The sequence below is a fragment of the Sceloporus undulatus genome, chromosome 5 (genome assembly GCF_019175285.1).
Source record: "Sceloporus undulatus isolate JIND9_A2432 ecotype Alabama chromosome 5, SceUnd_v1.1, whole genome shotgun sequence".
Taxonomy (NCBI): Eukaryota; Metazoa; Chordata; class Lepidosauria; order Squamata; family Phrynosomatidae; genus Sceloporus; species Sceloporus undulatus.
In genome coordinates this window covers 3,541,987-3,554,933 of record NC_056526.1, presented here as the reverse complement: position 1 = coordinate 3,554,933, position 12,947 = coordinate 3,541,987, and the positions used below count along the sequence as shown (strand labels likewise).

At 45.9% G+C, this 12,947-nt stretch overlaps 1 protein-coding gene across 3 annotated transcripts in view; it reads right to left on the bottom strand.

The window, feature by feature from the left end:
* STRIP2 (striatin interacting protein 2) overlaps positions 1-12,694 on the bottom strand; it is a 43,785-nt gene extending 31,091 nt beyond the window's left edge. The window contains exons 1-3 of one of the 3 annotated variants that reach the window (XM_042470315.1): positions 12,527-12,694; positions 4,377-4,446; positions 452-526 (exon numbers count right to left, since the gene is read on the bottom strand). In XM_042470315.1, coding sequence (XP_042326249.1) covers positions 452-526; positions 4,377-4,446; positions 12,527-12,616 — 235 coding nt within the window. In that variant the 5' untranslated portion in view covers positions 12,617-12,694. Of the gene's footprint in view, positions 1-451; positions 527-4,376; positions 4,447-5,454; positions 5,488-11,788; positions 11,843-12,526 lie in introns of those variants that run through there. The other 2 variants (XM_042470316.1, XM_042470318.1) reach the window with 2 other exon arrangements.
* Between the last annotated feature and the right edge of the window lie 253 nt (positions 12,695-12,947).

Here is a 12,947-nt window from a genome sequence, read left to right as displayed (position 1 = left end):
GGACGCCAGTCTGAAGACTGCAAGAATGGAGGGAAGACTGTATTGTGTAGCGTGCATATATCTCAGGACTCCAACAAGGGTTGTATTTATACTGCACAGCCAAGGCAACCTGACACTACTTTAACTGTCATAATTCTGTTGTATCAACTCCTCAGATTTGCAGCTTGCTGAGATGCTTAGAAATTTTGGCTAAGGGGCTCTAGTCCACTCCCACAAATCTAACTTCCAAGCTATCCCAAGAGAAGCATTGAGAATTGCAATAAGGGACTTTGGGAATAGTAATCCAGTGGCATCTCCTAGAGAGCCAAGCACTGCTCCTCCAGGCATTTTGGACTCTCTCATTTTGATTCAAAGTTCATACCTTTTTTAAAAAGGTACAACTGAACCAATACAGAGTAATGTTTAAAACGCTCAACTTGGAATAAGGAGACCCAGTTTCAAAGCCAGATACCTTGTGTTTGGAAATCTTCCTCAAAGCACTTCCGGTTGAGGGCAAACTCCGGTTCTTCAGTGTAGCTGTACAGTTCTGCAAGAGAGAGGTTTGAGGTGAAATTTAGCTAATGCAATTCTATGTGTAACCCCTTTTTTTACAAGGCGTTTGCCCACCGAAGGGGACCCAAAGCCAACACGATGCAGCAGCACAACTGAGGAGCAAACCACACAAGACACAAAACATGCACAGTACAATTCTGTATCAAAATTTAGTTTTTGAAAAAGCAAGCCTGCATGGAATGCATGGACTTCAATCACTTCCCAATAGCAGCAGCAGAGCAGTGAATCCATGATAAGCTCTAGTGTGAACTTTAAAGGAGATATCTAAAATGCTGAACCAATATTTAGTGTGGTGTAGTGGTTTAAGCGCTGGACTATGACTTTGCAGACCAGGGCCTGAATCCCAGCTTGGCCATGAAACCCCTTGGCCAAGTCACACTCTCTCAGCCTCAGGGGAAGGCAACAGCAAACCCCTCTGAAGAAATTTGCTAGGAAAACCCTGTGATTAGTTTGCTTGAGAGACACCATAAGTCAGAAACAACCTGAAGGCACACAACAAGAACAAATCTCAGTTGCAAGGCCTGTTATCTTCCTGGTGCAAAACCACAGCCTTGGACATATACACACTTTGAATGGGACCAATACATACAGTCCCAGATATTTTATTTTATTAAACTAAACCACAGGATAGCTACATTTGACGCTCTATGGAGTCTCTGATGTACAGAAATCTATAGGGTCGGGGTTATATCCCTTTAAAAATAATATTCCCTTAAAAATAAAAACACAAAGAAGAACAAAAGGCACACAGAAGGTCAAGAGCAACACAGCTGGCTTCCTGATCTGTTGGACTATAACTTCCATGGCAATGTTGGCTGGGGGCAATGGGAGTTGTAGTCCAGGGTGCCTGGAACCTGCCGTCTTGGGAAATTCAAACAGGAGAGGAGATTGTGGAATTAGCCATAAAACCACACAGTTGTGTAGCATTTAAAAGCGCTCTCCTTTGGTGTATTTTACAAACTTTGCATCTGGAGGAGACCAATGGAGCAGCTTAGTCTCACACACAAACAAAAGTCCAATGCTTTTAGGGTCTAAAATAGACTGCAGAAATAATCCAGTTTGAGACTGCTTTAACTGCCCTGGCTCAGTGCTTAGGAACCCTGGGAGTTGTAATTTGTTGTGGCACCAGAGCTCTCTGACAGAGAAGGCTACATGTCACACAAAACTACAGTTTCCAAAATTCCCTAGCATTGAGCCAGGGCAGTTAAACCAGTCTCAGACTGGATTAATTCCACAGTGTGTTTTGGAGCAAGTACTGCTCTGCCCGCTCGGTTGCACGGTGCCAGCCGTTTGCAATTTTGTAAAGAGACTGGCAGAGTGGCAGAAATGCTTGGAAGAGGAGTGTCCGTCTATAAATACAGAGCAATCTTATCACATCTCTCCTGTTGACTCTGTCTTGGTTGCCGGCTTGGCAGGCGACCGGAGGCTATTTTAAAAGCAGAAGGGAAGCTAGAAAGAGTGTATGTGCGTGTGTGTACCCAATGGAATATTTCCCTAAGTGTGTGTTGCGTGCCTTCAAGCCATTTCCAACTTATGGTGACCCTATCATGGGGTTTTCTTGGCAAGATTTGTTCAGAGGAGGCGGTTTGCCACTGCTTTCACCTGAGGCTGAGAGTGTGTGACTTGCCCAAGGTCACCCAGGGGTTTCATGGTTGAGCAGGGAATCGAACCCTGGTCTCCAGAGTCCTAATCCAACACTCAAATCACAACAAGAAGGTGCCAACTTCATAGAGAATCAAATGCTTGGAAGGGATCCTATGGAATAATAGTCAGCACACTGTAGTGGTTTCCATGTTGGACTAGGACTATGGAGACCAGGGTTCGATTCCTGCTTAGCCACTGGTTGACCCTGGGCAAGTCATATTCTCAGCCTCAGGGGAAGACAATAGGAAACTTCCTCTGAACAAATCTTGCCAAGAAAAACCCATGACAAGGTAGCCTTAGGGTTGCCATAAGTCAGAAAAGTCCTGAAGGCACACAACAACAATAAGGTATCTTGGAGATGGAACCCAAGTCTAAACACAAAATTCATTTCTCTTTCATATGCACCTTACGCACATAGCCTGAAGGTCACTTTATGCACAGTGTTTTTAATCATGTTGCGCATGAAATAAAGTTTGTGTACACTGAAACCATCAGAAAGCAAAGGCGTGACTCTCAGTCACCCAGGAAAAAAGTGTTCGATTTTGGAGCATTTTGATTTTCGGTTAAGGGATACTCAACCTGTATTATGTTTGTTTGTTTTTTAAATGGTAAAAGCACAATAAAGCATTAACGTGACTTTGACCAGTCCAGGTTTCATGCCCACAATGCATTTTAGTATGAACTTCAAATGAGCTGTTTGATCAGTACTTACTTGATCAGTAAAACAGATCCAGCACCATGGTTATCTCCTCCAAGATTTGGACTAAAACCTGGAGCGGATTCACTGCCCCATTGACATGGGAGCCACTATACCCAGAGCTGACAATATCTGGATCAGTTCATTTTTGGACTATAGTTCCCAGAATCCCCCAGCCAGCAGACCTGAGGTTTGGGATGGGCAGGGATCGGAGTACGAGGAACTCTGCAAGATGCTGAAACCCCATTTTGAAAAGTTTTTAATACCCCCAAATGCCTTTTCCCCCTTCAAGATAAAACTAAGGCAGCATGTGTGATGCTGATAAAAAAACATTTATTTTTGCAAACCAATTCGCCCCACAGTAAAGAACAGCTGAAGAGCATTTTTGACCTAAATAAGTCTAGCTGTGAGGCTGCTTTGAATAGATATGCATATTTGGGTTTTGGTTTCTGTGGCTTGCAAAAACAGCATTTGTTTCTTCTTTCCAGAATCCAAGATTTTTATTAATAGCGTGGTTTGAATATTTGACGGTGGTGATGAATTTTGTAGGTCTTCAACAGTAACTGGGTTGCAACTTAGAATCATAGAACTTACAACAGAATAAAATGGAATATTCTTAAAACAGAATAAAATGCCAAACTGGGAGGGTCATTGAGGCTTGCAAACCTATGTGCTCTTATCCCTAAGGAGAGGTGATGCTAAACCCTGGGTTAGGGAAATATAGTGCCCCCCCTTCCTGCTATACCTTCCCCCTTCTGAACTGCAACACACCACATCTGTGAACGCACAACCATTCAATGAATATACAACCATTCAATGAATGCAACGCTATGCACAATAACCATGCAGAGGCGTTGAGGGGGAAATGCCTTCCAGTGTACATATCTCAGTGGGGCATTGATCGGAGGTGGCAGCGAAAGAAAAAGAATGGCACACGTATGCCAGGGGTGGGCGATCCATGGGCCATGGGCCACATGCGACCTATATACATTCCCCCCACACATATTCTTGCTTTCCCTCTAACGCACATGCATACACACTAAACTGCAGAAGCTGTACTCTTGCAAGCTTTCAGGAAGTACCAACTCATTTGCAAATGAAAAGCACAAGTCTTTGCAGTATTCTGGGGGCCACATGGAGCCCTTAACATCATTTACTGAGAAAGCCATGGCCAACCAAATACCAAGAAAACCCTACAATGGGGCTGCCAAAATCAAGAGTTCTCCTGAATGCACAAAACAACTGAGGTTGCATCTACATTGCAGAATTAATGCAGTTTGACACCACTTTAACTGATATGGCTCAAGGCTATGGAAAGCTGAGATTTGTAGTTCTGTGAGACATTTTGCCCACTCCCAGGATTCCATAGGATGGAACTGTGACAGTTAAAGCGGTGTCAAAGTGCATCAGTTTTGTAGTGTGGCATCAGCCATGGTCTCCTTGTATTTGCAAGAAATGATGTTATTCCTCTTTATTTTTTTACCTGAGAGTTCAGCAGCATAGCTGTCAGTGTCTCCATATTCGAATTCCAGGTTGGGACAGTCCACTGAACCCTGCAAGAGATGGACCAAATTTAATAGAGACTTGCACACAGGACACTGCTATCAACACATCAGCTGAAGTTTCCTTCACAGTGTGCGTGGGTTGTGCGCCTTCAAGTTGTTTCCAGCTTATGAGGACCTTAAAGCAACCCTATTAAGGGGGTTTTCTTGGCATGGTTTGTTCAGAGGAGGTTTGCCATTGCCTTCTTCTGAGGCTGAGAGAGTGTGACCTGCCCAAGCTGGGAATCAAACCCTGGTCTCCAGAGATATGGTCTGCACCTGCACTGCAGAAATAGTCCAGTTTGACACCACTTTAATGGCCACAGCTCAATGCTATGGAATTCTGGGAACTGTACTTTTGTAAGATATTTAGCTTTCTCTGTCAAAGAGCTGTGGTGCTACAAGGAACTATAGTTCCCAGAATTCCATAGCACTGAGCCACTGAAGCTTACATGCTACAAAACTGAATTGTTTCTGCAGTGCAGATGCAGCCATAGTCCTGTGCTCAAACCACTACACCATGCTGGCTCTCTTCTTAACAATATATAGTTATAACACATTGATTCCATTTAAACTGCCACACTGGCATCCTATGGGATATTGGGATTTGTAGTTTGATGATGCTCTAGATTAGAGCTCATGGGCAGGTCTTTCAGGAGTGGGATTCCCAAAGATCTGGAGGATCAGCACTTGAGAATCACTGCACTGAAGATGGTTGGCTGAGAATTCAAAATACTCCTCCATAAACTATTAATCCCAGAATTCAAAAGGACTGGACCACAGGAGTTAAAGTAGAATCAAAGGGCTATAATGGTTATAATGCAAAAGGACCCTAGGATGGGAAAGTCATGTGAAACAGCCCAAATCCAGCCACAGATTCCCTGGAAGACCACAGCATTGACAGTCTTCTGCCCAATTCGCTTGTCTGTAAAATGGGCAATGCAGATAAATAAATAAACAACCAAATAAACAAATACCAGAACCAAACAATCTATGCATCCATTTACTATGTCTATATACCTGCATTATTTATCTTATTTCATTTTTATGCTGCCTTTCTCTCCAAAAGGGACCCAAGGCGGCTCACAACATAAAAACACATTAAAACAAAATTTAAAAGACAATTAAAACAACCTAATTAAAACACTACAAAGTTAACAATTTAAAGGTTAAAAGACATAATCTATAACAACTCCTGCAAATAAAGCCTCCCCTGGATGCTTTTAAAAAGTGTTCAAGTCACCTGTCGACTTATGGCAACCCCATGAAGTTTCATTAGATTTTCTTAGGCAAGGACCCAGAGGTTTTGAGATTTCCATTATAGGAGTAAGGATACCTTTGGCCCTCTTGTACTTCCTACTAGAAGAGTAAAGTGGGCTCTTGGTATCCACTGCGGTTTGGTTCCAGGATCCCCCATGGGTACCAAAATCCATGGATGCTCAAGTCCCATTATATATAGTGGGGTAGTAAAATGGCGCATAAAATAGCAAAATCAAGCTTTGCTTTTTGTAACAATTAAAGAATATTTATCTTCAAGTGGTGTGTGATGGAATCCATGGATGCACAACCTGTGGATATGGAGGGCCAACTGTATTAGCTCCATCTGGTAAAATCCTGGGATTTATAGCTTGCTGGGGGGGGGGGTAAGTTCCAATTCTCTGCTAGAGAGCTCTAGTGCACTTTTCCCTGAGCTAGTTTTCAAGATACCATGAGAATAGAATCATAGAATTGAAGGAGACCCCAAAGGCTATCCAGTCCAATGCCATTCAGCGATGCAGGAAGACACAATCCAAGCTCTCCCTTTGACAGATGGCCATCCAGCCTCTGTTTAAAGACCTCCAAGGAAGGAGACTCTATCACCCTCCAAGGGAGTTTGTTCCACTGTTGAACAGCCCTTACTGTCCTCCTAATGTTGAGGTGGAATCTCTTTTCCTGGAGCAAATATTTAAACAGGGCTATCATGTCATCCCTTAAGCTTCTCTTCTCAGCTCCCTGAGTCTTTCCTCATAGGGCATGGTTTCCAGACCCTTCACCATTTTGGTCACCCTCCTCTGGACATGTTCCAGCTTCTCAACATCCTTTTTAAATTGTGGAGCGTAGAACTGGACACAAGATTATGCCAGGTAAAGTGTGTGCAATGCAGAATAGAGTAGCATTATTACTTCCCTCAAGCTGGACATTGCACATCTGTTGATGCAGCCTAGAATCATACCAGCTTTTTTACTAAGACTCCCAGATCCCTTTCTGCACAAAATCAGAGTTGGAAGAGAACCTCAAGTATCTAGTCCAACCCCCTTCAGCCATAAAGGAATACACTACCAAGGCCCACCTTGGGACAGTTGGCCATCTAGCCTCTGCTTAACACCTCTGAAAAAGGAGACTCCACCACCCTCTGAAGAAGTGTCTTCCACTGTTGAAGAGCTCTGTCAGGAGGTTCCTCCTAATGTTGAGCTGGAATCTCTTTTCCTGGAGCTTGCATCCATTGTTCCGGGTCCTAGTCTCTGGAGCAGCAGAAAACAAGCTTGCTCTCTCCTCAATATGATATCCCTTCAAATATTTAAACAGGGCTATCATGTCACCCCTTAACTTTCTCTTCCCAGGCTAAACAGACCCAGCTCCCTAAAATGCTTCTCACCCTGGATTTCAACCAGGGACCTTGGCTGAGCAGGAACCGAACCTGGGTCTCCCAGATTCGTAGTCCGACATGCAAACCTCAGTTGACTTATTTCAATGTGCCAGACATACCCCAAGGGCATGTGTTGCTGCATCTTTATGGGCTGTGATGGAGCCCCCCTGTGCATCTTTTCTTGTCCCCTTCCCAACATCCATTAGCCCCCTTTCCTCTGCCTTTTAACAATCCCCCATGGCGATGCTTTGACCTGCATGGGACCCATTCCCTTTGGATTCCTCTCAGGACCCCATAGAATTTTACTGGGGCATGAACAATTCGTGGGGGAAAGGGGGGGCAAATGAAAAAGACCACCACCAAAAATAGTTTCTCTCCTCCCCAAATGCATGCTAACCACTTTTCTCTTTAAACAACAAAGTTGTTTAAAGTTGATCAATAAGGCATTTTCAATGCCTCTGGAGAGCTGCTGAAAATGTATTCCAGCCTCTCTCCTGGGTTACATCTGCATTGGAAACTGATGCAGTTTGACACTGCTTTACCTGCCATGGCTCAATGCTATGGAATCCTGGGATTTGTGGCACCAAAGCTCTCTGGCAGAGAAAGCTAAAGATCTCACAAATCTTGATCTTGTCAGTAAGCCATCCAATTGGAGTAAATGGACCAATAAATGGCCATGGGCTACAACCCCCAGAATGCTCCAGCCAGCAATTGCCATGGTCTACAATCCTTCAGCCAGCAATGGCCATGCTGGATGGAAGATTCTGGGACTTGTAGTCCAAAGAGGCAACTTTCTCAAGCTCTACTTTAAGTCTAGGAAAAACAACAGGATTTTGTCAAATAGCCACATGCTTTAGCGAAATCTGGGCACTCTAACAAGAACTAAGAGCACAAAGTTGACACGTATTTAAGCAGTATTTAAGTGGTTTGTTTCCTGCTGTTTGAATAACATAAGAAGTGCCTCTACTTCAAAGAAAAGAGTGAAGAACGTTAGATAAAAATGCTTGTGGACTTGGCACTGACATTAAAGCAGAGTAATTTCTTATCAGTAAAAGGTAATATTTGGGGCCGGGGGAGAAGAGCTGTGTTTTGAAATAAATGGTCACCCTTTCTCCATTTGGAACAATAAAGAACTTGAATCATTTGAGGAAAGATTTAGTCACTGCTTCTTTTTTAGCTGCGCTCCTAGAGACACCGTTTTAACTGCCACAACTCCATCCTATAGAAGCCTGGGATCTGTAGTTTGTTCTGGCACCAGATCTCTCAAACATGTAAAAGGCTAGATATCTCATAAAATGACAAATCCCAGAAGTCCATAGCATTGCACTATGGCATTCAAAGCTTTGTTAAACTGAATTAACTCCACAATGTGGGTCCAGGCCTAATCCGACACAAACCTGGGATTTGCAATTTGGGTCCAAAACACATTGCAGAAATAACCCGGTTTGAAACTGCTAGAACTGCCCTGGCTCAGTGCTGGGGAATCCTGGGAACTGTAGTTTTGCGAGACATTTAGCCTTCTCTGTCAGAAAGGTCTGGTGCTGCAATAAACTATGATCCCCAGGACACAACACACACAACACAAAGCTATACGCCTGTAACTGTGTTTAGCTGGACTTCAGGACCTGTTTGAAGCCAGGCTCCAAGGTGACTTTGGCTGAGGCTTGCAAACACCCACAATCCTGGGAAATGGGCCCATCTGGCCCCAGGGATGTTCCCCCTTGCATTTGCGCACAAGCGCACTCCTCCCTTTGCAAAGCCTGGTCCAAGAGCAAAGCAAGAAACGGTGCTGTGAAAAGCTGACGGCTTTTCCTCCTCTTTGCAGGAACAGCCAGGAACCTGTCTTTCGCTGGAAAAGCTGCAGGAGAAATATTATCGGCCTGGCATTAGCTGAGGGAAGCCATCTCCCCCACCACTTTTCCATCCCTGTGCTCTTCAGAAGCCACATACAAACACAAACACACACGCACAAGAGTCCAAAACACACAGCCACTTTCCTATTCTCCTGACTCCAGCTGCTGCTGTACATTACCCACCAAGGACCACCTGCCTGCCTCTCACACTGGAACAGAAAATAGGACTTCTCTTCCTTCCTTTCTTTCTTTCTGGGGGATGGTGGGAAGGAGATAAACCTGCCAAGGAGGAAAAACAAGAAGCAGACATTATTTGGGCAGAAGGGAGGAGGTTGCAACTGCTGCTACTCCAGCTTGCAGCCTTCCTCATGCCGTGCCACCTTCCTTCCTGTGCCAAAGAGGAGTTCAAGAAACAGATGGAGGCACTGAACGGAAGATGCCTGGGCATGCAAGCGGGCAGAGCTCCAGAGGGCAGAGCAACAGCCTGGATCAGGGCCTCCACCCCCAGTAAACACACGCAGAAGCCACAACACCCTTAGCAAGGAGCAATGCACCCCACATTTGTAATTCCCACCCAAAAAACTAGAGGAATGCATTATCATCTTTGGATAAATGGATGTGATCTTCCGTCCAATGCAACCAGCAACATGTTCTCTTGCTCCCACAACCCCCGTCAAAAGTAGATTTCCAAGGAAAAGGGGTACCTTCCCCCCAAATGTGCATGGGGGTCTCTCTACAAAAAATCCAACATCCACCCCTCCCCACATGACTTTGCTCTTTCCTAAGACTGGCAAGCCCTTCTCTTCCAAAATCAAAATCTGTGCAGAGAAGGGGTCACTTCAATCCTTCTTCCCATGGTTTTTTTAGGGGTCCCCTATAACTACATAGTTCTGCCAGACATTCCCCACTTTCTGCCCACAACCAATATTACTAGGACATCCAGGACTGACGTATTAAAAGCATGCCACTGGCTGCCAATTAGTTTCTGGGCAAGCTACAAGGTATCTTTAAAGGTTTGTGGGTCCAGGTTACCTACAAAACCACCTTCTCCCATATAATCCACCTCACACATGCAGGTCCTCTGGCGGACATTTGCTCTGGTCAGCAGGACTAGGTTGGCAACTGTTGGTCAGAGGACTTTTTCTTCAGCCGCCCCCAAACTGTAGAATGACCTGCCGGAAGAGATTTGACAGTTGAATAGGCTGTCTGGATTTGAAACAGCATTAGAAGCCAGTCTTTTCTGGCAGGCTTAAACAGATGGTTTTTAAAATGTGCATTTTCAAATATAAATTCTAAATGTGGATTGTTTTAATGTATGTTATTTGTCTTTTCAAAATGATGTGTATTCACTAATGTTGTTTATCTGTTCACTGTTGTTGTTCCCCGCCTTGATCTATGTGGAGAGGCAGATCAGAAACAATACAGCTGGTCCCTCCTTATCCTTGGATTCAAGCATCCAATGGCTTGACAATGGGTTTTTTAAGTATAAAGTCCAAATAGCTAATCTTGATTTTCCATTTCCTATAAGGGACACCATTTTGCTCTGCCATTATATTTAATGAAACTGGAGCATCCACAGATTTTGTTACCTATTGGGGTTCTGGAACCAAACACCTGCAAGTAACAAGGACCCACTGTAATATTGCTATTGTTGTTGTTATTAATATTATTAAAAATACAGCCATGTTAGTCTGTACAATCAGTACATAGAGATCTTGCAGCACCTTGGAGACTACCTAAGAAAGACATTGGCAGCATGAACTTCCTCAGATGCATTGCCTATGTCTATGAAAGCTCACGCTGCCAATTATTATTATTATTACTACTACTATTGTTGTCATTGTCTTTCTTATATTCCCCCCCCCCCTTCTAGCCTTTCCTCTGTGGATTGTCCCTCCCATCACAACTACTTTGGGTTAGTGATCAGTTTTGGGGAGTGGGGATTTTCAATACCCCCCTCCCTTGCTCTTCATGGCTGCCTTCATCCTCCTGCCCTCCATATTTATGGCTTTGACTTTTGTGATTTGATTACTTGCAGCTTTGATTCACATGTCTTCTCCTCCAGAGCCACTCTGCCAAAAGATGACTATGGAGTCGGTGCTGGAGAACCTACAAGTTCCAGAGAAAAGACAACTCTCCTGTCATTTGCAGGTCCTCCAGCATCAGTCTATGGTCAGAATCTGACCGATGTTGACCAGAGCTGCACTGGAGAAGATGGAGATCCCTAGAGAGATAAGAAGGACAGTGTTATTTGTATTTGTGGGTTTTCCACATTCAGGGGTCCTTCGCCACTGACCCCAGGGAATGCGGGGGGACCCCTGTATTCTGCAACCCCAAAGAGAAAAGGCTCCTCTTTCCTGGCCATGGCCTTCTCTGGGTCTCCAGGGTCTCTCTGCAAGGAATCCCACCAGGGTTTGCCCCAAAACCAGGACCAGTTCTAACTCTTGGGTTTCCCCCAAATCCTGCCCCCAACTCTGCCAGGACCACCCTTGACCCCTGCCCCATAATCCCCCCTCTGTGGTGCAGTGGTTTGAGCATTGGACTATTACTCTAGAGACCAGGGTTCAAATCCCATCGGCCATGTAAACCCACTCAGTGCCCTCGGTCAAGTCACACTCTCTCAGCCTCAGAGGCAAAGGCAAACCACCTCTAAAGAAATCATGCCAAGAAAACCTTATGAGAGGGTCACCTTAGGGTTGCCATGAGAGTCAGCATGGCATCTGAGCATTGGACTAGGACTCTGGGAGAATAGGGTTTGAATCCCAACTCAGCCATGGGAATCCACATGGGAGTCACACTCTCTCAGCCTCAGAGGATGGCCATGGCAAGCCCCCTCCCAGGAAACATGACAAGAGAACCCCATCAACAGACTCACCTTAGGTCCCATGAAGTCAAGAATGACTTGAAGACACACAACAACAACAGTTTATTTCCCTTGCCCCTTCTCCAGCCTCACCTGCTTGAGGTCCTTCTGCTGCCCCATAACCCTGTTCCCCACAGACAGGTGCCAAGACATCCCCCTCCAGTCCCCTGCCCCCCAAAAGGCACCCAGCCCTTTCCCCTTGATGCCCTGCAGGCTTTGCAACACAACTGTACACAGGAGACTAGGCAAACTAAACACACAAATAAGGCTGCTGGGGTTTTGGTTGCATATATACATGTGTGTGTGTGCGTTTGCATATATGCATGTGCATCTGTACACAAACACACTGCGAAGACCATGTACAGAGTTCTCTCTCTCTCTCACACACACACACCCCTGAATACACAGCGCGTTTCCCATGTTGTCTGCAATCACACAGAAACTGCAAATGAAAAAGGAGGCAGGCTTTGCACAAATGCACCGCTTGCAATGTCTGCGCATGACATTCCGCGAACGTTAGAGAGTTTGCAACTAGAACAAGAGGCTTTGCACAAACGCAGCCGTGCAAAACTTGCGACCTGTGCCTTTGATGCACTGCAAATATAGCAACCTGCGAGCAGCACAGCGTTTGCAAATGAAAAAGGAGGCAGGCTCTGCACAAATGCCAGCGTGCCTCCTTTGCAACATCTGCCTCCGAGAGGCTGCCAGCCCCATCCATGCCCTTCTGCAGAGCCGCTGCCGGCTGCCCACCTCGGAGTCCTTCCTCTGGCTGCGGAAGAGGAGCTGCTCCCTGCCCTTGGTCGCCTGCGGCTGCCTGCCTTTCCCCGGGGGCTCCTCCATCGCTCTCGGTCTCCGCAAAGGCTCCCAGAGAAGAGCCAGAGCCAAGGCAGCAAAGGAGCAGCAGCAGCAGAAGCAGCAGCCCAGGGCCACGTGGGGGACGGCGCAGCGCTTCCCGACCGGGCTCATACGCCACGCCCACCGACGGCCCTCATTGGCCGGCCAGCGACTGGGGACGTGGCCCGGCGCGCACACCCCCGGCGGCCATTGGCTGCGGCGCGGAGGAGGGAGCCCCCTGTGGGAGCGCTGTCACCGGGGCAGCAGGCAGAAGGGGCGGGCCTTGCCCTTCCTGCGCTTTGCAGCGCTTTTGGCTGCGTCTGCACTGCGGGACTAA